We start from the raw sequence: 23,218 nt of genomic DNA, 5'->3' as shown, positions 1-23,218 counted from the left end.
ACACAGTAATAGAATTTGGAAACAGATACCTAAAAGTCTACTCTTAGTAGTAGACTTATCAAAATAAAGTGTAACCGAATATTTTTTTATGTAGTAAAACTGAAATTAGTGTGGTTTTTCAAACTATTCACAAACTTCCGTTTGACTTGTTTTATTCTTTCAGTTTATTTCTTTGGATTTTCACATTCCATGCAGTAGTTCATCTGTCATTTGTCAATCCAAAATTAAACTTTCTCTAAAAAATTTTAATTGTACAGAAAAAGTCACATACAATATACACGATTGTATTTAACTGTAGCTTTTATTACAGTGTGATGTGGTCAATTTTTGTGCCCAGGTTTGTCAAAAAAATAAATTTTAAAAAATCATGCGTTCAACCAACACTATGAACCACTTAAAATCCTAATGATGCAAAAATATCATCAATATCATCATTTAGCACATTTGGTTTCTGCAAGGCAGTCTGTGAGTCCATTTTTTCCTCAGCCCCAGGTACCTTATTGTTTCCTGACACCTCCTCTTTTGAGGATTGTTGCTGTGGCCTGTGTTTCAATGAAACAAAGAAGTCTTTAACTGGTCTAGAACACTTCCTGGACAATGCAGCTCTACGTCTGGCAGTTCTGTAGCGTGCCATGAAGCTTCCATGGTGCCACCGAGTTCTCCCAAGTGCAATGAAGGAACTGGAATGTTTTTGTGGCAAAGTGTTTTGAAGCAGCAATGCCTTTTGAACTTTTAACTTAAACCTCTTCAATCTCTTCTCCACCCTGAGTTTAAAAATATATATATGATTAGATATGATATACATTATAATACACACTCCTGCTGAAGTAATTTATATTTTTTAAGAATGACTAAGAAACACAAATTTCATTTAAGAGTATTTCTTGTACCTGACACCTTCATCTTCCAGACTTTCCATTCTCAGACATCTCAGGTGCAAGAAGGCCAGGTGCTTACGCTCTTGATTGAACTTACAGCTCCGGCACCAGCGCATCATTTCCTTCAGATGGGCAGCCAAATTTCTGAAAGAAGACACCTTCCTCAGCAACTTCAAGAACTTCCTCTTTTGAAAGACTGCAGCTTGACTTGAGATGTCCGTTTTCATCTCTGTCTCCAGAGACATCTTTGGGAAGAATGTATCAAAATTAACGAGTGACTGCATTTCTATAATACTGTCAGCATATTATTTTTTCTCAAAAATGTAGTTCAGTTTGATTTATATAGAAGCCCATTTCCACCACAAAAGAAAAAAGAAATATGCATTTCTTAGTCAATAAATATGAGATGTAAAGTCAAAATTATGAATTTAAAATGTGGAATTATGACTTTATCTCATAATTATGACTTATGCATGTCCATTTTGACTTTTAAAGTCAAAATTATTATGTAAAAAATCAATTATGACATCAAAAAGTCATGGCCTATTGGTTAGAGAGTTTGACTCCTAACCCTAAGGTTGTGGGTTCAAGTCTTGGGCCGGCAATACCATGAGTGAGGTGCCCACGAGCAAGGCACTGAACCCCCGACTGCTCCCCGGGCACCGCAGCATAAATGGCTGCTCACTGTGTGTGTGTGTGTTCACTGCTGTGTGTGTGCACTTTGGATGGGTTAAATGCAGAGCACAAATTCTGAGTATGGGTCAAAAAAAATGTCATAATTAAATTTTATATCGTCATAATTTCAACTTTTTATGCCATAATTCCTACTTTCAAAGATTTAGTAACAAAAAGTGACTGTTTTTTTTTTTTTTTTTTTTTACGTGGTGGATATGGGCTTCAAGAGATCTGATATAAATGTGAGTGGCAAAAACAGAAATGGTAACATCCCAGGACTAGTCAATTTCATCATACAAATCAAGATTAAATACCCGTTTGGTGGATTTACAAGACTGTTGAAGCACAACCTTCATGTCCAGTCCACAGGGTGAGATATCTGGAGAATTACAAGCAAATATGATTACATAACATTTATGTATAATGTATGCATATAAAAGCAAAGCAGTATAAATTACACAAGAACATAACTGGTAAGAAAAGCCAAATAACCTGGCCGTCGCTGTAAAACTGCTGCCCCCAGGTCCAGACTAGAACCTTCATCATAACCGGCAGCTATTATTGGCATCATCTCTTTCTCCTCTTCTCCATTACCCTCTTCATGCCCTTTACCCTCAAACAACCTGGAAAGGAGAGAAAAGTTGGACTTTCGTTTCCTTTTTTTGGCCCTTAAAATGTCTTTTGTGCCTTCTTCCAACAGTAGATCTGGGTATGAGAGGCACAGGAAGTCTTTCAGTTCCCCAGGCAGGGTGAAGTCAGTCAGGTAGGCCATGGGCTGAGACTGAGAAACCTTCTGGAGGAGTTCAGTGGTTCTTTTGTACATGGGGATGAGGGCTTTCAGAATACCTCTGAAGAACACCCTAAAAAGTGATAAAATGTGACAGGAAAAAAAATTAAATCTGTTATCCCATTTCAGAATTATATCTGTTGTACATTATTCAATTTTGTTTTGAAAGCTATCCATAAAAAAGCCAGTAAATGTTTAATATATATTAATATATTTTCTGAAACATTTCTTAATGTTTTGTTTTTTTCATTTTATTATAAACATACATTTTCACAATGGAGACACTGCATGGACATCTATTGTTTTTATATATAGCTAGTTATAAATACTCTTCCCAGCGGTTCTCAATTCCAGTCCTCGCACCCCCCAGCTTTGCATATTTTGCACGTCTCTCTGTTAACACTCCTGATTCAGATAATCAGCTCGTTAGAAGTGAGATCCGTGCATGAACTGAATTCCGATTGACATGGTCCCTACACAGTGTTCATTGTTCCCTACTCAGTGAACAGGAGAAATCTGTTGAAGTTTACCTCACTTTAGAACATTCATTCACGGATTTGCGCTGCGCAACGTCTTCACACACGGACAAGTGTAACATCATATACCTCAGTAAATAAAAACAATTTAAACATCTCACACATTTCAATGCACTTTGAATGGAACATATACGTTCGCTTCGAATTGAAATCATGGCTGAATATCCTGTGATGTCCACTTCACAGGGCACTTACGTTCGAATAGAACAAATGTCTGAAGCGATAAGAGAAACATACAAAATGTGCAGAGCAGGGGGCGCGAGGACTGGAATTGAGAACCGCTGCTCTAACCTAACCCTAACAGTGCATTCACATTAGAGAAGATTTTCTAGGTAAAAAACGCCCAGTGTCTATTGTTAATAGTGTATCAATGTAGCCATCTCACACAAAAGTAAATTTCAAACCAAGCAGCTTTTCTTTTTTACAAAACTAAAAATACAAAGTTAAATGAACATATTTTATTAAACCGAACAAAGTCAAAATCAAGGATGAAAAGAAAATGACCCTGGACCAAAAAAACAGTCATAAGAATAATTTATTTGAAATTGAGATTTATACAGCATCTGAAAGATGTATGTTTTTTTTTTTTTAGGATCGGACAATATTTAGCCAAGATACAACTATTTGATTATCTGGAATCTGAGGGTGCAAAAAAAATCAAAATACTGAGAAAATTGCCTTTAAAGTTGTACAAAAGAAGTTCTTAACAATGCATATTACTAATCAAAAATTAAGTTTGGATATATTTACAGTAGCAAATTCACAAAACATCTTCATGGAACACGATCTTTACATAGAATAATTTTGGCATAAAAGAAAAAAATGATCTTTTTGACCCACACAATGTATTGTTGTCTATTGCTACAAAAACACCTGTGCTACTTATGACTGGTTTTGTGCTCCAGGGTCACAAATATGAGATGCTGCTCTTTCCCTGCAGTTTCCCAACTTAGCATCTTCAGGAAATAACTCTGTTAACTCAGCGATGATATGGTAAATCATACAGGTACACAGACTCACCAGAGACGACTAAGCATGCTGGTTATCACCACATTCAGCACAACGAACTCGCTTAGCAGCAGGTGCTGCCGTGTCAGCCTATCTGGGCTGTGAAGGATCATAGCCATGCACACTTCTTCTATCATAAGAATTTTCGAACCAAAGTATATGGTTGTGAATGTGAACATTTAGGATACATGAAAGCTTGGGTGCACCGCTCCAGCGTTCTGGCTAAAAGACTGGAGGCTCCTAGTAGTTTGAGACAGAGCCACTCCAACATGGGCTGACTGGGAACGTCACACTCCCCAATCTCTGCTCCAGCATCCCTACACAGAGAAACACATATTCTCAAAACCATGATATGGAAGACAGTGTATAATTCGTTTAACCTATACCTTACCTCTGAAATTTGTCTGGACACAGTTCCTTCAGATCTTCCACTGCTGGTTGTAACTTCATCTCTTTCAAGCGGTTTACACATTGTTCAACCTGAAAATTTTATAAATATGAGCTCATACATTGCAAATAAATTAATTAAGGATTTTTTATCGCATTCTTGACATAATTACACAATACTAAATGTAATATGCATGCAATATGTATATTGAAGTATTTGGTTCCCACCTGTTTTAATACTCTGAATGGCTTGTGTTGTCTAAAGCCGTTGTTCAAAACGTAAAGAAGCTCGTAAAGAACACGGATTTCTGTCTGTAGAACTTCACTACATAACAGGGTCAAAACTTTCTCACAGCCAGTCAGCAGACTTTCAATCAAGGTATCTAGACAGAGAAACATCATTACAATGTCATGTAGCCTATATAATTGTACGTATTTGTTTAGCCATAAAGTTCAGTCGATTTATCCAGTACGTGTATATACATAATACACAACAAACACATGCAATTACTTTACAAAAATAAAAATACAGCACTTATTTAAGTAATAAGAATGAACTAACGTAGACTACACTAACACCAGTAAACAAGTCTTGTATTGGACAAGGCGACTATCTGAAGAGATCAAAAGTAAAGAGTCAAATTCTTTATTGCTGCTTACAAATTATATCACTTGTCCAACGGTTTACATTAATCTACCTGATCCACGTGCTCAGATCGGTCACAGAAAAACACACTGCGAGTATTTCTTTACATGCTTTACGTGTGCTCTTTGTAGTAAAGTGTAGAGTAAATATAACGTTACGAGTTAAAATATCAGAACATACCAGTTGAGTCAGTAAAGGGGATTCGACTCGAAGAAACAGCACTTGGAAACGGGATACAAGTTTTATTCCAGGGTTCATTCGCCATGTTTACAGCTGAACGACGGGAAGAGAAAACCAGCCAATCATAGGCTTGTTCATGGGATTACGTCACAGTTCCTAAAAGGTACACGCACAACATTCTTTTGCGCAGGCGCACAGCTTGCATATTGGTTATTTTTCAGTTAGGAAAAATAATAACTAGTCAATTAAAATATATATTTTTAAACAATTTACATGCTCTGTATAACTGATATAGGCTTATGTTTTATTTATTTATTTTTCCTTTTTATTCAAAACAATTCCATGCTATATAAATCAGGAAATATCTATAAGTAAACGCGTTTTGCACCTTTATAGATTGTTATTTGATCAATAAATGGTGATGGGCAGAGTAGACTAGTGTAATCTATTAACTACACATAAAAACCCGACTTTTTACTTAAGTGCCATATATGGGTGTCATGCCATAAAATATTTTTAATACGACTGAATTTGCATTTAATGTAAATTTTAATAACAATATTGTAAGTTACTTATTTTAACACTTTAATTTTACAGAGAGTAAAGAACATTTACATTATCAAAGAACTTCATTCAGTCTAGCCAGAGTTCTGGCACTCTCAAAAACTCCCATTAAAATCACTGAAGCACTTTACATTATGAAACAAATATCCTACTTACATTCGTACTCACATCTGCCATTTTTGTTGTTTCTGATGAGAGAATTCGCTAAATAATTCAGTCAGCGAGCAAGTGAACAAAACACCGCGTTTCAGTGATGACTCTCCTGCACGTCTCAGTGATGACTCCTGCACGTCTCTGATTGCCCATTGCATTCATAAACTCAACAGAATCGTTTTTTATTGGTTATCATGAAGCGTTGTACAAACGCGTCTGTCTCTGGCTCAGCGCCAGCCAGCGAACGGAGATTTGAATTTAGTTGCTGATGCTGTGCACTGAACGATCTAATCACACCAGTGTGATTGTATCAAATACATAAAAAATATTGTTCGGCTATTTTTTTTGTCATTTGGAAGCTGCATTTAAAATCCACGTGCCCCCTCACTTTGAATGGGCATGACGCCTCTGCATAAAACCCATTATAAACGTGATATAAACATGATTTTTAGTCGTGTCTTCTTTTGGAAGGCAAAAACAAAGTAGTTTCGCTTTCTCAACGAAACAGCGTCACACACCGCGGCCTTGAGTGAGCAGAGGATTCGGCGATCCACAGTGCAAAGTTAATGTATTTCCTCAACGACCAGCACGGATCAGCTCTAGGCCTGACGAAGCAGATATCGTCCTCTTTTGGAAGGCCAAACAAAGTAGTTTCGCTTTCACAGTGAAACACACAGCGTCTATACGACATGGCGGCGATGGCAACAACATTATTACAACGAGAATAAAAGGTACGCCTTCTTTCTTTGCGTGAACATCTGGGCGGCGTTATGCAAATCGTCCCACATCGTGACGTAGAGATGTGGGGGTGTGTTAGAACGAGCCGTTTCAGGGGGGCATGGACGAGTGTTAACTTTTATAAAGAATATCTTTTTGGATTTGAGACTTTAGTCTTTGCAACTTCACATATCTTCTTTATTCACCAAGAGCTTGTAACACTCGAAAGAGAAAGGAAAATATGAAATCGCACCATATGACCCCTTTAAAGCTGCATGTTTTTGAGATGAAATATAAACCACGTATAATCATGTCATGTCAAATGCCTTTTGTTATTTTACAGATTCCTTTTTCATATCTCAAAAAGCTGCAATTTCACTAGGAGAGTGTATACTTTTTATAGCCACTGTGTATCAAACGTGAAGCTTAAAAGCAAATGTTGAGTCATATAGTTTGCAAGCAAATGTCCTCTAAGTCTGAAAAATAATAAATATGAGTACTCAATAGTACTCAATAGTACTCAATTCAAATACAGTTTTAATTATAATAATACTAATAACTTTTTTAAATATAATTATGTTCTTTATTATTCTTTCATAATCTGTAACACAAAACAGTTAACATACGGTAACTATGTACAGAGGGTTAGGGTCAACAGCTCACCATCTTCTTTCATCCAAACAGTAATAACCATATTTATCTATTTATAAAGATTGATTTCATTTGTGTTGTAGTACCCATGCAATAATCTGTGAATTTACTTCCTCCAGTATAGATTCTTCTGTTCTGCCACGTACTGTGAGTCCATGGTTCGCATCCTTGACCCAGTGAACAGCAGAAGGGCTTTTCATGACATGCATAACATTTTGTAGAAGATTCTAAAAAGCAAGAAAAGGATAAGATTTGTATTACTTTAATATCAAGAGAATCATTTAGTCAAAGTCACATCATTTCAAACCTGTATGAATTACTTTCGTTTTTCCTGTGTGGAAAAATTATCAGAAAGAAAGTCATACAGTTTTGGAACGATATGAGTATGATGCTGGACAAAATTTATCATTTAAGGTTCAACAGCAGGAACTTCAAGACTGACCATTACTCAGTTTAAAGCCCAAATCAATCGAAAATGTCTCATATGTGTTCACCTCTTGACACATGTTATCTGCAGTGCCAGAAACAAACAGCACAGCAGTTTGGGACAGTGCACGCAGGCCATGGCTCCGCTCAACATATGTCTGTGGTTTTCCTGGTACATTCAGTGGGAATGACAAACACAGAACACCTTGAACTGCATCCTTCTCCCTTTCACACATACGTTTACACACAGCAACAGCTGTACGAGCACCCATAGAGCGTCCTGGAAACAAATATACATATACAGAAAGAGAGAGAACATTACTATTATATTTTTTTTCTTTTCTTTTGTAGGAAGGACTTTGAAAAATGATTCTTGGAAAAACTATTCATTATTACTGCCTAAAAAAGGGGAAATAATGATAATAGAACAACAGAAGGAACACAGGCAACTATACAATATTGTTCTGAATATTATAAAATGATCTATGAATATTATAAAATTGTTCTGAATATTATAAAATGATCTATGAATATTATAATAATGTTCTGAATATTATAAAATGATCTATGAATATTATAAAAAATATATTAGTAGTAGAAGTAATATTCACCTATTTTTATCTACATATTTTTATAGACTTGCATCTGCAATTTTTTTTTCAGTTCCTCCTTCAAAAATAGACTACTTTCACACATTCAAACGAGAGAGAGAGAGAGAGAGAGAGAGAGAGAGAGAGAGAGAGAGAGAGAGAGAGAGAGAGAGACCTACCTCCCAAGAAAAGGCTGTTTGGTGCATATCTCTCATGGGTCTTTATGTACTCCTGATGGATAGAAAATTGCAAGGATTATGTATTAAATATTGGAATTATCATTAATTTATAAAAATAATAATAATTACATTTTAGATTTTTACACTTTTGTTTTATTGCAAGGAATACAGTGCCATGCGAAAGTTTGGGAACCCCTTGCAGAATCAGTAAAAATGTGAATACTTTTAACAAAATAAGCGAGATCATACAAAATTAGGGCTGCACGATTAATCGCATGCATTTGTCATGCGTGTCTCATCAGTAAAGCTGGTTCCGTGATTAGCGGTAAATATCCGTCACCTGTTTTCAAATGCACCGGGAGTTCATACACAGAGCCGTAGTTCACTGTCAAGCTACGCAATATCGTGTTCATAATCAATTGCGATTAATCTCAATTATGAACAGAATATTGCGTAGCTTGTCAGTGAACTACGGCTCTGTGTATTAACTGCCGCTCCCGTTTGAAAACAGGTGACAGACATTTACCGCTAATCACGGAACCGCCTTTACTGATGAGACACGCATGACAAATGCATGCGATTAATCGTGCAGCCCTATACAAAATGCATGTTATTTGTTATTTAGTACTGTCCTGAGGAAGATATTTCACATAAAAGATGTTTACATTTAGTCCACAAAACAAAACATAGCTGAAATTATTAAAATAACCCTGTTCAAAAGTTTGGGAACCCTTGGTTCTTAATACTGTGTGTATTTACCTGGTTGATCCTTCTGGAGCATCAGTGAATGTTTGAACCTTTTTTAATAGTTGTGTTTGAGTCCCTCAGTTGTCCTCAGTGTGAAAAGTTTGATCTCAAAATCAAGTCACTGCTGGAAAGGGTTCAAATATGCAAAAGATGCTGGAAAACTGAAGAATCTGCAGGACATGGAGGATTTTTCTGAAGAACGTGCTCAGTTTAACTGTTCAAAACAAACAAGGGACTCATGAACAACCATCACAAAACAAAAACAAAAAGCCGTGGATCATCCAGGTGACAACACACAGTATTAAGAACACAAAGTTTTTTTTTTTGTCCTGCAGACTATATGTAAACATCTTTTATGTAAAATATCTTACTCAGGACATTACTAAATAAAAAAATAACATGCATTTTATATGATCTCTATTATTTTGTTAAAATTGTTCACATTTTCACAGATTCTGCAAGGGGTACCCAGATGTTTGCATGCCACTGTATGTATTTAATATTAAAATATAATTATTTCTACTACTACTACTACTACTACTATTACTATTATTACTAATAATAAAGATAAATGTTAAAATATATTTTATAGTTTTGTTTTATTATTAAAAACATTACATTTATAAAATGCAGTTACAACGTAAACATTTTATTTGCATGAAGGTGCTTCTAATAATGAAAATTAGAAAATTAAGTGCTTACTACAACGGCGCTATAAGCTCTGATTCTGTACAGAAAGTTCGGCGGCCTGCAGGTGAATCGCAGACACAGAACGCCCGACCGGGCGAGAGCGTGCGCGAGGCTCTCCAGCTGTTTGGTGCGCATGTCTCCCCCCGCGCCGTGCGTCAACACCACAGCTGTGCAATGTCCCGCGCTGACGTCAGCAGGGACCGTAAACACACCGTCCAGCTCCTTCTGCTCGAACGGGATTCTCACATTCTCCTGTGATATTCACATGAATGAAAAGTGTTAAAAACCTAAATTAAACAAACAACCAAAAAAAATTTTTAAACAAACACTACATACAACACACACACACAAAAAAAGTGTTCATAAGTTGGATATGTCGCTATAGCTAAAATACCTCTGAAAACTCCATTTAGGGATTATTGGATTCGTGGTTGAAGCAAGGAGCTCTAAAACACCCGGGTTTCTCACACGTGGACATGTGACGTGTCGATGCTCGTATATGAATCACGTTGTTTACAGCGCCACCTGATGTAAAGGAGTGAGCATGCGGCTCAGGTAAGATGGCTGAACATTTAAAAAAAATGTCTTTATGATGAACTGTTCGCTCACAACACAAAAAGTTAGAACACAGTTAAAAGTTAGAAAAAATATATCAAAGCAATTTTAAAGAAATGTAAGTTTGTTTGGTTTGAAATGAAACAATAGAAGACTAGTTAAAACATTAGATAGGAAAGACCAGAGCATGTTGTCACATATTTCTCAGGGTAGGTTTAAGTACATTTCTATATAAACCTCCTTAAATATTTTAAATCAAACATTTCCACTGTTAATTATTCAAATTATTCTGTTATAATTAATTATTGTGAATAACTGAATTGTTCTGTTAATTATTCTGGTCTAAACTTTGTGTAATGTATAGTAATTCTACATTAAAGTTTATAAGCAAACCCATCTATCAAACTTTCTAAACAAATATAGACCAGACCAACAAGAATGTAGAAACACAGATTTAATACAAAAAGAGAAACATTCAGTTAAGACATTGCAGTCACAAGACACTTAATGCATCAAGTCTGGGGTCTCGGTGATGGCTGCTGTTACATAACACAACATGTGGTCTCTCACAGCTCATCTCTGACCTATACAAAAACAAAACACACAATTAGAAATGTTTGATCTGATCCAGAGCAAATGCATTGCAGACTAAAAGAATTCATCTAAACATTTTATCAGAGTAATCTGCTGATCAGTCCATGTCATAAAAAAGTGTATTGCCCTCATAAACCCAGTTTGTGTGCTTTATGTAATGACAATAAATCCATCAGATACTTAATTAAATGTATTGTACAGTATGGTGGTAAAATGTTCACTGTTGTTTCTTAACAATAAATGTTTTATTTTACTGAAAATTCAAAGCTGAACAGAAATCTTTATAAATGGAATTCTTTGTATGGACAAAACTGAAAAAGAAAAAAAAACGTATTTGTATAATGCGAGTTTGGTTAGGATATTTTATTTTAATGGAATCTAGAAATATTGTACTATTATTATACACTGATGACTATTATTATACTGAGTATGGCCAGTACAATCTCTGTTATTGTGTAAAATAAATTAAATGAATACAAATTAATATACCCATTATATTGATTTCAGTTAATACCAAGAACACATAGGCTACCTTTTTTCTTGCACAATAACATGGGAAAAGTTCATCCTTTGGCTGTTCCACCAGCTCCATGCCATCTCGAACCTTGGGCTCAGTGACCTGCAGTTCAGCGTACTTCTAAAAACAAAAACACAGAGCTGGATGAGTGTAGAAATTTTATTTAGCATACAAAATTCTACTTGTAAAAATATACAGAAAGATATCACATGGAATATTACATTTATTTCACAACATGCAAACTCAGCTACATAATTTCATCATCTGTAATCTTTCCATCCAATCCCACACCCTCTTACTTTCTTTGTCTTGGTGAAGCACTTTTATTTAGAACTTTTTATTAACTGCAACATCATCACACTAAACAAGCATCTTTATCAGCAGTACGAATCGCATAACATTCAAGTAGCCGCTGTGGACTTGACCTCCAACACTTCCACACCTCAAACGCACACAGGTTTATTGCCGAGAAGTGCTTTGAGGCCAGAACTTGTGTCTAAAGATTAATGTTTCCAGTCGACAGTTATGAAAAACCATAAAGTACTGGGGTTTATGAACTCAGGGGTACTTGCGCAGTGACTTCTGTGAGCACACAGGAAACTTGGGACTAGTGTGTGTGTGTATGTATTCTTTTTTCTTTTTGTTGTAATTCATCTGTAAGCATTACAAATCTGTGACACTTATAGAAGTCAGTTAGATTAAATGTATCCAGTTCTTTCATAATTTTGTACTGTATGTTTGACCTTGATAGAAAATATATACTATTCAAACAAATATATTACAAACCAGTATATTTAGCTTATAAATTCGAATAAAGCTGCCAATGACAAATAAGCAAAACAAAAGAAAGAAATTTCATTTCTAGTTTTGAGGATGTTTATATATATAGATGATAGAAAGAAAACAAAATTGCTGATTTCGAATAACTATAAATAATAAAATATACTTTATTTTTTGTACCTAAAGTGCTTCTAGTCATATTACCACAAGACAGTAAAATGACCACTGAACGTGTGTGCCGTGCAGATGGCAAGACGCGCACTATTTAAACTTTGTCTTTTGAGTCCTTGAGAACAACACATAAAACTTGGATGAAGATGGGAGATCAAGACAAGATAAGATATATACGCTGATAAATTCATAAAAACAAAAAAATAGGAACAGATGAAATTAAACAGAGCCGTTGTGGAAAATAGTGTAAAACAAAATAGCTAAAACAAACAACCTGTAGAGTCACAGAAACAGTAACCGTTCCGCTCTTGGTGTAGTCACTGCCACAATAGACACACCAGAGCATTGAACTAAAGAAAGAATAAAAATACCTGAAAGAGTTTGAAGTAGTAACAGAATATACTGTCACCCATCAGATGAGTTCGTGCAAACTGCTGACCTGCCAGGGCTATTCGCTTTGCCTATAACATACAAAAAAATGCAGAAAGGTGACAGGATTTTTTTGTGCAGTTTACTGCTATAGTCATATTTTTAACATTGCAATCTCCTCAACAACTGTAAACCTTCTGCTTTGCAAACAGAAAATAATAGCTTCAGCATCTCCAATTCATGCAGATGCAAACTGTTAAGTACTAAGACTGGCTAATAAAAATGTAGCATTTTGTATTTTTTGTATTTTATTAATAGATTAAAATGAATAGAAGTTACACAATTCAGTTCTCCCAGGATTCTGTGATCAAACTCAAATGATCCCCATAAAACAGTAATAATTCAAATAACATAAAAAAATGATAAAAAGTCTGTGCTCACAAACATTTTAATATGCAATATTTTGTTTTCATATGAGAACCGGAGATGTGCGTGTGAATGGGGGTGATGTACCTCCTCATCATGGTCTCTAGCCCACTGGATCTTCTCCAGTAGGTCACTGAGATCAGCTTTGAAGGGGATGTAGTGCACCCACGGCTGGAGCTGCTTGTAAAAGTGCTCATAATAGATGGAGTCATGTTTGAACACCACACTGTCTCCTGCAAGCAGATAAGGCAGCCTGTACGCTGCTACTGTCCCGTCAACATTTATCTGGTACTTATACTGTTAAAAGAGAAACATACAAGTCACCTCAGGTAAAAATAACCACATAAAAATATTCAGAATATGTAAATTAATTATGCTGTGTGTACTGAAGTAGTTCTGTGAAATCCATGCACCTTGAAAAAGTCAAAAAAGGACACATGTTTGACAAGGGGCCCATAAAGGCTCTCATCATGCTTGAAAAAGAAGAAGTTGGTTAAGGCGGCATCAAGCATGTCAGGGTTGGCCCTCGCCAGTTTAACCAGCTCAAGACGCTCTTTCCTGCTGTCTCGACCTCTCCAAAATGCTTTGCTGATCTTCTGTTCCCACACTGAACCTGTGTGTCCCTGAACAGACATCATGTCCAGACTCACTCTGTCACAGAAAAAATTATCAATGGACAAAATATATTTTAATCAGTCAGAATAAGAAAATGAAATACAGAAAATAAAATTAAATTCATTATGTTATTTTTTTTTTTTTTTTTTAACAAATTGCTGAACATTTCTATGTTTCACAAAAGTTATGTTAGCATAGACATTACATCTTGTTTTCATGGACAGACATTTTACCTATTATCACAATTATATCATTCGAAGAAGAAAAAAAAAAAAAGCATTCATAATCACAGACCACAAACTCTGAGACCACTTAGGACAAATGACACCATATAGTCCTACCGTTTTTCCTTTCTTCACAATTTTCCTATAACGCGTTGTTTGACATTTTGCTACAATAAAGAGTTTTAAAATTAAGCTTAGTTTATTCCCTGGTTTAAATCAGATTTTAAATTCTAGATAGAGCTCCCTAAAAATCAATAAAAAAGTTTTATGTTGTTCCATAAAAAGTTTTATATGTTTACTGCGTCTCTAAGAGTTTCTTTACCTGCCCATAGTCTCCAATACAGACTCAGTCAAGTCATATGTCGGCATGACAATGTCTTGTGTATCATTGGATCCACACCATGAAAAGATTGGGCTGGGCTTCTCAGACGCCTGTCTCTTCTCCAGGGGCCAGTCCCCCAAATTAACAAAAAACTCAATGTCTGGAAGCTTGACCTGGTCACACACAACAACAAGTGGACTGTTAATTGTTCAGTTATGAGTTTACACTAATTAGTTATTCAAAATAACACAAAACATATAATTCAAAATACAATACAAAAAATTGGGGTTGGTACGACTTTTTATGTATCTGAAATTTATGCTAATGTATTTCTCTTATGCTCAAAAAGTCTGCATTTATTAGATTAAAAATACAGTTAATTATTTTACAGTAATATTGTTACATATTACTCCAATTTAAAAGAACCGATCACATGATCCTTCAGAAATCAGTCTAATATGCAGATTTGGTTTTCAAGAAAATATAATTACTGAATACTATATAATAAGTTTTATTCTTTGCAATACTTACCCCCTAAAAATAGCTGAACTATTCTGGGACAATCCACAAACCTATCAACAGTTTTACTGTATGAACTGAAATGAACAATAACACTCAAGTTAAATTCTCCTCTTTTAATGTATATGCCTCCAACCGTTCTATGTTGGAGTGCCATCTAACGGTAATAAAGGTAAATGACTAAGCACATTCTTGGGATGTTTATTAATAACATTATTATTACTACTTAACATAACTTAACTAAAAGCACCCAAAAACATTTGTACTAATACTCACTTTACGTGTGAGGGACAGAAGGAAGGCATCCATGAAGATTCTGAATCCGACATGTTCTCCATGTGTTTTTATATAAACCTAGAGTAAAAAAGAATATAAAAGTACATGACATTGTGAGACATTTTTCAATATCTAATCATTACCTTATGTAGATAAAGTCTGCAGCAGAATGAAAAGAGTGGCAGACAGAACACTTTTACCCAATCAGTGGTCCACTATTCATTTTAAACTGATGTCAAAAAAATACTATTAAATTCTTTGTGTGCAAAACCTTGGGAAAATTGTGCAGTTTATGTTTAAAACAATAAGGTATTTTAATGGGGCATGTGTGTACCTGGTTGTTTTTAATGGTGTAGTGACACAGGCTGTGTCTCTTTCCAAAGCGCTTAAGGATCTCATGGGTATTATGGTCTGGATCCACACTGGGAAAGACAGATAAATCACTCTCTATCTGAGAGAAAGAGGCCGGGCAGTGCATGTTTTTTTCCCATAATGCACCACTGGGCTCTGGGCAGTCACATGATTCGTGATACACTGCACCTGGACAGTGAGAAAGAGGTTAGTGTCAACTTTCATCTCTATATGATGAAGGTGGACTTGATTCTTCTCACCTTTGAGCACATATGGTGAATTTGCCACCAGCTTGTCTTTCAAGAGAATCTGAATGTGCAGATCTGTGTAACTGGCGTACATGCGGTACCGAACCAAAAAGGATCCGTCATTCCTGTCTAAAATCTGGATCCAGATTCTGGCATACGGGTCTGTTGGAGATGTAATCTTCACTTCAAATGTTTTCTCTCCAGGAGAAGTTGTGAAACTGAAGATGAGGAAATCACAATAACAAAGGCATTATTTTTTTTATCCATGATAGAAGTAAACTGATGCCTTGATGTGGACACATGAAATGTGAACCTAAAGATTGGATGCGTAAACAAGATGCTTTTACCGCCTAGGGCAAAACTCAAAGAAAGACCTGTCCTGGGAAATTACCGACCATTTGTTGTTAAAAATAGTTTCATTTATCACAGAATACAGTGTCGGTCAGGAGACAAACATTCAGTCATAAAAGACTGACACGATACGACTAAGAGAGACTAATTACTACTAATTCGTCCTTTAGCAGATTTATTCAAGCAATTACAGCACAATTGCCAAAAGCTCTTCTTTGCATCACTTCAAGGATCAGCAGAGAAGTCTTTTTTATGCTGTATATTATACAGGTTCTTTAGAACTGGATTCTCTCTCTGGGTTCTTTAAGCACTAATATAGTTTACAAAAGAAAGAATTAGATGATCTTGGTGGAACTATTGAGGTTTTACTGTTATCATTTTTGGTCTAGCTGAAACCATTGTTTAAAGGGGTCATATGATGCTGCTAAAAAGAACATTATTTTGTGTATTTGGTGTAATGAAATGTGTTTATGCGGTTTAAGGTTTAAGAAAAAACACATTATTTTCCACATACTGTTTTCCACATTTGCATATTAAAGCATACTATTTTCATACTATTGTCTTAATGTGCTGTGATTTATCAGCTGGGGACGTAAGGTGATATCTAATAGTCGAAATTGTACCATTTTTAAATGTGGTGTGTTGTCGTAAATAAAAATAAACGTTAAGTACACCCTTAATCCAGGGTTTGAACCCACAACCTATATTTTCGAGCCAGATGTGTATCCACTAAGCCATAGTGCCCCGTTACTGGTCTTCCAGCAGAACTCACTCACTTTCTTCCGGTGGAGTCCACTGTCTGTATGAAGAAGAACCGAGCAGGAAGGACGATGTTTGTTTCCAGTCCAGGACCCCAGATCAAAGTTTTGCTCGCGCTGGGCGCTGCCTTTGATCTCCGCGTCATGAAAATTATGCAAGGCATCAAGACCAGCAAAAGTTTTCTCAACATGTTTATAAGAGGATGAGGACACTTTCAGTAGTGGACGCGTTCATTTATCACCACTTCCTCAGAATAAAAATGCTCTTAAAACATTGCTTAAAAACACTAATGACACATTTCACCACATACTCACATTCACCAGCGGTTTGGTGTGCAAACCAACCCAGACACCCTCGTGAGAAAATTTCTGCAACAGACCCAAGGCGCTCATGTGATTGGTCTGTGTGCGTCCATGACGCAACGTACTGGAAGCTGATTGGCTGTCTAAGCGTTCACACAGCCGCCGGCGAGAGCGTCAAACTGGCCGGAAGTCATTCATTTCCAGTGTGAGCAAAGAGACGCTTGCTAATGCTGTTTGTAGACGGCGCTGCTTCAGTGCATTCCTTGTACATAAGGGATCCGTTAAGCACAATGAGCTTATAACTCGTACAAAATAAGAACAGGGTATTGCAACTCATTAAAAACTATTTGTACTTAAGAGATTTCAATAACATCAGATAGATAGATAGATAGATAGATAGATAGATAGATAGATAGATAGATAGATAGATAGATAGATAGATAGATAGATAGATAGATAGATAGATGTTGCCATTTACAGGCCAATATGATCTATTCATATGTATCTTTGCATATGAAACTAAGCAGTCTTCTTTGATCCATATACGAATACACATTTAGTTCTTTTACGTACTTGGCACTGTAGGGTTGATTTTGGTTGACATCTTACTAGCCTATCATATTACAGAGACAAACCAGTCTTATGATGTTGTGTACATCAATAAATGTTTATTTCAATTTGATTTGCATCAACATATTTTTCCATTTTATTTTCAATAACCTCTATAACACTACTAGAATATCGATAAGAACGAAAGGTGGCATTATCCATTTAAACAAGACCGACGTCGCTGCCTTCTCTGAAGGTATCAGAGGACCAGGTGTTGGGGTGGAGGAAACTACAGTTAGACCTACAGAACTTCAGTCAGAATATCAGACACGGTACCATCTTTAAACAGGTATGACATTCACAGAGGAATATCCAAATCACATAATTTAGTTTAATGACCATGTCGCTCTCCTCCAGGTTTAACTGTACATTTTCATATAAAAACTGAGAACATACAAACAAAACACCCTTTCTGTGAGAGTCTGTTTTTACTTATTTTGAAACTGAAGAGGAATTATTGGAGCATCAGTTGAAACAAATGTAATGGTGAACATGAACTAAAACCCACATACAGGATTTGTCAGCAGAGACAATCTTCACATGGTTTTGGCATCTTAGAGTCTTGAGTGTGTTCTTGAGTCCAAATCTCCACACATGCATTGTTTTCCTTCCTTAATCATGAGCTATTATTTCAACATAAAGGCATAAGGAAAAAAGTAATATTGCGTAAGAGCCCAAGTTTGACTAATGGTTGATGATGTGTATTCTCGTGAGCCTTGAGTTCGTATTTCAATGCACAACATCTACGTTACTGAGTAGCAGCTTGTATATACAAAGCCAAATGGGCAGAGGCATGGACTACGGAAGATATGCTGAGATTGTTACAGTAAAGCACTAGAAGGTCAGAGGTCATCAGAGGACAAATCATAGAAACACAACATGAGTCTCAAATACCATTCTGGAAGATTTAGCTTACACGTAACACTAATTCACCCGCGGACCGCTTTGATCTTTCCAGACACATATTTAAAAAACATGAATATTCATCAGTAGCACCCACTGATCGGTCTAAACACCATTTCCACAGTCATTTGACAACCAGAGGACACAAGCAAACAATCTTCTGACACTAACATTATTAAGGTAGAAAACATCGTTTTGACATTATATTAAAGGGAAAAAAGAAAGAAGAAGAAACGAACGAAAGTTGTCCCTTGTACTGGAATGTGAGGAAAATCTTTTCATGATGCATTCGAACTTTGGCAGAGAAAACGAAGATCACTCACTTGTTGTCCTCAGCGAGGTACAAAACAACGCACAATTTTTGTTACACGTGCCCCGAGGCAACCGAAGAGACTAGAAACGAAATAACAGGACAGCTGAAATTGATCATTTAAAATAAGACGAACATCATGACAAAATAGAAAACAAATCAAACTGTATTTGTACTTCCACAGACGCGCATGAAGAGCCAACTCTTCTGTCTGAGTATGGCTGACTTGTCTGATCTACCAGTAAAAGCCCAGAAGATCAACCACAGACTAGTTAATTCATCGCTAGTTTACAGTTAAAGATACTTCACCCATCTAGAATATGGCACGTTAAGTATTACATATGAGAAACACGCTCGAAAAGGACCTCACGGACACGCACTCATCACGTGGCGCCAAATACAGTTTACTACTCGCACTTCTAAAACCATGTCACATCATACGTCTCTAGAAGAGGGTGAAGTACCCTTTGAAGACAGATTAAAAAGTTGTTTGTGGTGCTTTTTGCGAGCTAGCAGCAAAGAAAACGGAAAAAGTTTGCGTTTGTGACTGAACGTCGTTGGAGTGGCCAACTGAGCCGCCGTCGGCCTGATTTGCAGTACGAGGGTGGAAAAGTTGCTGTCAAATATGACAAGACAGAGCGGTAAATATTCTGAAAATACACATCGCTGAAAGGAACAGTATGGTGTCATCAAAAAAAACAAAATATTTTGGCCTTATAGCAATGCAGGTATACATTTTTTTTTTAGTTTATATATATTTCTGTTGCTATTTCAAAAAATATAAAGTTTTTTGTCATAGTTTCTATTATTGGCTTAAGTTATTAAATAAAAGTTTGTTAATCTTTTATTTCCATTTTGTTTTAAAGTAACATGCTGCTTTTTAATATGGCAGTTTTACGTTTTTTTATAGGTCATCCATTTTGTTTCATGCACTCTTGTTGATTTCGTAACTTTTCGAGTATCTATACGGCGTGAACCAATTTGCTTCTTGTGAGGAGACCCCGATCCACCCCTGTACATGAAATGAAGATGTCGTCAGATTTACAACATTGGTATGGAACCCCTCTTACTCTTAAATGTTAACGGTACATGTCCATTATATCATAATCTGGTCTTAGCCTTTTTAAACAATCAGAGTAAGACAATCCTGTACACAGACAGAAGAGAAGCTGAACAGCCCTTATGTCCCTCTTGGTCCATTTGTGTCATTCGCTCTCTCTCTTTAAAAGAGTGAAAGTCCAAGTACCAAAGTAGCACCCTCTTGTGGCACGAGCATGAAATGTGCCCTCCCCTGAGGAACCTCTAAAACTGATACCACTTCTTGTCTTTGCATTTCAGCATCACCTGTGGAGGGCGAAAGTGAAAACAAAGAGATTGTATAAGCATGTTATGATTTATTTGTATTTATATTTCTGTTTTCTCATTCTTGTGTACTACAGCTGTACTACATACCTCGTGAGCATGTTTAGAGAAGGTTTCAGCACTGGTCATCATTAGGGCGGTCCTCTCCTCCAGCTCCCCCAGCCTCTGTCCTCTCTCATCCAGGGCAATGCGAGCTCGGGCCAGTTCTCCCACCACTCCGCCTGCTGCTGCCTTCATGCCCTCCATTCCGCCCTGTCCTGGGATGTGCTGTGCCAGACTGCGGGACGCCTTACCCGCCGCTGCCTCTCCAACTGCAGAGCAGGAGAGATATAGAGAAACAAGGCAGTGTTGTTATTATTAACTAAAATTAAAACTAAAAAAAAAAAGGAAAAGTAATTTAACTAATTAAAATAAATATAAATATAAAAATAAACGTTACGAAAATATTAAAATAAACGTTAATTCAAAATATTACTAGTATATAAACAACACTAAAATAACACTATAACCAGGAAAAGTGAGAGTAAGAAAAGTGAGAAAGAGAATAAAAGAGAGAACTATTTCAGATTTACAGATTAAAACTGATTAAAAGACTTGAATATATATGTCTCTATACACTTTATATGTCAATCAGACAGTCTCCTCCTTGCTTAACCAGATTTTATGTTAGTGAAAGGTCTGGATCTGTGAGTATATGCTTGCACACACACACACACACACACACACACACACATACATACACACACATAAATAACTACACTCACACAGCTCCTCTCGGTCGAAGGTTTGGGCGTTGCCGCCAAAAAAGCCCTTGAGAAAGCCACGGTTCTGAGCCTCAGGGGTCTCGATGGGTGTAAAGAGCTCCCCTAACATCTCCTGCAATTAATGAAGAATAGTGAATCAAAGAGTTAAATAGACAAAATCATATCAAATGTTGGAATGAAAGAGATAGCTGGACAGTCGATTCAAAACTCCACCAGTAGATGTCAGTATAGTTACACATTTCACAATGTAAAATGGATAGTTTTTACAAGTCATAATCTCTCTCTTTTTCTTGTTTGTTTGACAGAGACAGTTATAAAGAAAGAGGCTATGTACATACTGTACAGTATGCATTAAATATGGCTTACTTTAAAAGATGGTATGTTAAGCAAAATGCACTATGCAATAATAAATCAAACAGTAGTATGCCACATTGCTGTGTGTGGAAGAGAGCAAGTAGCCTTCATTCCTTCAGTCACCTTTGGGATTTTGTTTTTCTTTCAATTTTAATTCACATTGGATTATTTTAATACAATAACATGGTAGGAATTTGTCAAACTGAAAATAAATGATCAAGTCAGAAACATTGCATTATGAGAAGCATACGCTAACATTAATAAAATGGGGGATTGTAAAATTGTTTTAATTATTATTTAAAGAAAGAAATAATTGAATTCTTTTATTTATCCACATATTAAAATTATCAAAAGTCTAAGTAAAACATTTATAATCATACAAAACATAATGTTTCAAATAAATGCTTTACTTTTGAACTTTATATTCATTAAAGTATCCTGAAAAAAATGTATCACAGTTTCTATAAAAAAATATCAAGCAGCACAGCTGTTTCAACTTTGATATTAATAAGAAATATTTCTGAGCTCCAAATCAACATATTAGAATGATTTAAAGAATGATCAGCATATTAGGATCATGTGACATTGAAGTCTAGACTGAAGAGTCTGAAGAGTAATGGCTGCTGAAAAGTCACCACAGAAATAAATTACATTAAAATAGTAAACAGGTGTATTAAATTGTAATAATATATCACAATATTACATATTTTACTGCATTTTTAATGTAATAATTGCAGCAGAGGTGAGCATAAGAGACTTCTTTTAAAACATTGAAAAAATAGTACCAACCCCAAACTTTTGAACAGTGACATGATTCAGTTTCGGATGCATACAAAAAAAATTAGCATACTGTGCACATGGTACATACTGCAAAAATAGAATGAATAGTATGGCATTATGCTATTCCCATCCTAACCAGAGAGAGAGGGAACGACAGAGGGAGGGAAAGGACAGAATGACAACCTGTGTGGCAGAAATTACAGCCGAGATGCAGCAGGGCTCAGCTCAGCAGAGCTCAAAGCATCCATGACAAGCATGACATTTCACTTCAATAACCACCATCAGCATACACACACACACACACACACACACAGAGGCACAGCCACCTGTAGGTTGTCACACATCTCCTGGCTGTAAGTGATTCTCTGCATCTCTGTGGGGGAGCACAGATACAGTGCCTGCCCTCCGTTGGTGAAGCAGAATGTTCTAGCAATGCGCATGTCCGTTAGCGGCAGGTAGTTGACATCTAGCAGAGGCCGTAAACTGGGAAGGCTGTAAAACATACACACATATAAGATAACAGGCTTAGCAAATGCATTCCAATATCCTTTGTATCGGAAATGACATTGTAAACACTCTAATTTATAGCGAAGAATGAAGAAATTCACGCCTAAAATATTACACCACGCTGAAGGCAGGATTTAGAATGAAGCCAACAAAAGCACAGCTCAGCTCTTCTGACTAGAGGTTTAGAGTTCATTGAAAGATTGAATTGGTGTCTGTAATCTGGATTAGGCTAAAAATCGATACCAAAAAGGTTCTGAGCTGGTATTAAAGGAATGTTCCAGGCTAAATATAAGTTAATCTCTATTGACAGAACCTGTCAAATTCTGTCGATTGCCACAGACACCTCAGTTTACTCATCAAGCAAACGTGTTTACAGTAATACATTTAAAACTGAAGTCTAAGGTGTTCTGGGTTTAAAAGCTCACATCTCTCGCTA

The 23,218-nt window shown here is 36.2% G+C and overlaps 4 protein-coding genes across 15 annotated transcripts in view; all 4 read right to left on the bottom strand.

The window, feature by feature from the left end:
* Positions 1-135: 135 nt before the first annotated feature.
* On the bottom strand, positions 136-7,389 carry nepro (nucleolus and neural progenitor protein). 3 transcript variants are annotated; one of them, XM_042731156.1, is made up of 10 exons: positions 5,098-5,249; positions 4,500-4,654; positions 4,276-4,364; positions 4,073-4,201; positions 3,897-3,974; positions 2,046-2,413; positions 1,868-1,932; positions 891-1,123; positions 380-764; positions 136-349 (listed from the first exon to the last, which is right to left on the bottom strand). In XM_042731156.1, exons 1-9 carry the CDS (start codon positions 5,180-5,182, stop codon positions 395-397), a joined length of 1,572 nt encoding a protein of 523 aa, XP_042587090.1. In that variant the 5' UTR covers positions 5,183-5,249; the 3' UTR covers positions 136-349; positions 380-394. The 3 variants fall into 3 exon arrangements, with proteins under 3 accessions (XP_042587090.1, XP_042587091.1, XP_042587089.1); XM_042731157.1 differs by lacking the exon at positions 5,098-5,249 and adding an exon at positions 7,269-7,389 and having other exon boundaries at positions 136-764; XM_042731155.1 differs by having other exon boundaries at positions 136-764.
* On the bottom strand, positions 7,099-10,661 carry tex30 (testis expressed 30). Its single transcript, XM_042731162.1, has 5 exons — positions 10,209-10,661; positions 9,827-10,066; positions 8,378-8,429; positions 7,677-7,888; positions 7,099-7,409 (listed from the first exon to the last, which is right to left on the bottom strand). The coding sequence occupies exons 1-5, from the start codon at positions 10,221-10,223 to the stop codon at positions 7,251-7,253; spliced, it is 678 nt and encodes a 225-aa protein (XP_042587096.1). The 5' UTR covers positions 10,224-10,661; the 3' UTR covers positions 7,099-7,250.
* Positions 10,662-10,806: 145 nt separating this feature from the next.
* Positions 10,807-17,294, bottom strand: poglut2 (protein O-glucosyltransferase 2). Of its 2 annotated transcripts, XM_042731159.1 has the most exons (11): positions 17,206-17,294; positions 16,909-17,134; positions 15,794-15,999; positions 15,517-15,722; positions 15,183-15,260; positions 14,388-14,560; positions 13,640-13,877; positions 13,314-13,523; positions 12,803-12,892; positions 11,496-11,600; positions 10,807-10,953 (listed from the first exon to the last, which is right to left on the bottom strand). In XM_042731159.1, the coding sequence occupies exons 2-11, from the start codon at positions 17,079-17,081 to the stop codon at positions 10,936-10,938; spliced, it is 1,497 nt and encodes a 498-aa protein (XP_042587093.1). In that variant the 5' UTR covers positions 17,082-17,134; positions 17,206-17,294; the 3' UTR covers positions 10,807-10,935. The 2 variants fall into 2 exon arrangements, with proteins under 2 accessions (XP_042587093.1, XP_042587092.1); XM_042731158.1 differs by having other exon boundaries at positions 16,909-17,262.
* A 545-nt stretch (positions 17,295-17,839) lies between these two features.
* Positions 17,840-23,218, bottom strand: part of stxbp5l (syntaxin binding protein 5L) — a 155,527-nt gene continuing 150,148 nt past the window's right edge. For all 9 annotated transcript variants that reach the window (XM_042731146.1, XM_042731150.1, XM_042731148.1 and 6 more), the window contains 4 exons: positions 22,602-22,767; positions 21,142-21,253; positions 20,468-20,688; positions 17,840-20,359 (listed from right to left, as the gene is read on the bottom strand). In XM_042731146.1, the coding sequence (XP_042587080.1) occupies positions 20,318-20,359; positions 20,468-20,688; positions 21,142-21,253; positions 22,602-22,767 (541 nt within the window). In that variant the 3' untranslated portion in view covers positions 17,840-20,317. The remainder of the gene's footprint in view (positions 20,360-20,467; positions 20,689-21,141; positions 21,254-22,601; positions 22,768-23,218) is intronic.

This window comes from Cyprinus carpio, chromosome B9 (assembly GCF_018340385.1).
Source record: "Cyprinus carpio isolate SPL01 chromosome B9, ASM1834038v1, whole genome shotgun sequence".
In the NCBI taxonomy this organism is placed as follows: Eukaryota; Metazoa; Chordata; class Actinopteri; order Cypriniformes; family Cyprinidae; genus Cyprinus; species Cyprinus carpio.
This window is presented reverse-complemented; position numbering and strand designations above follow the sequence as displayed.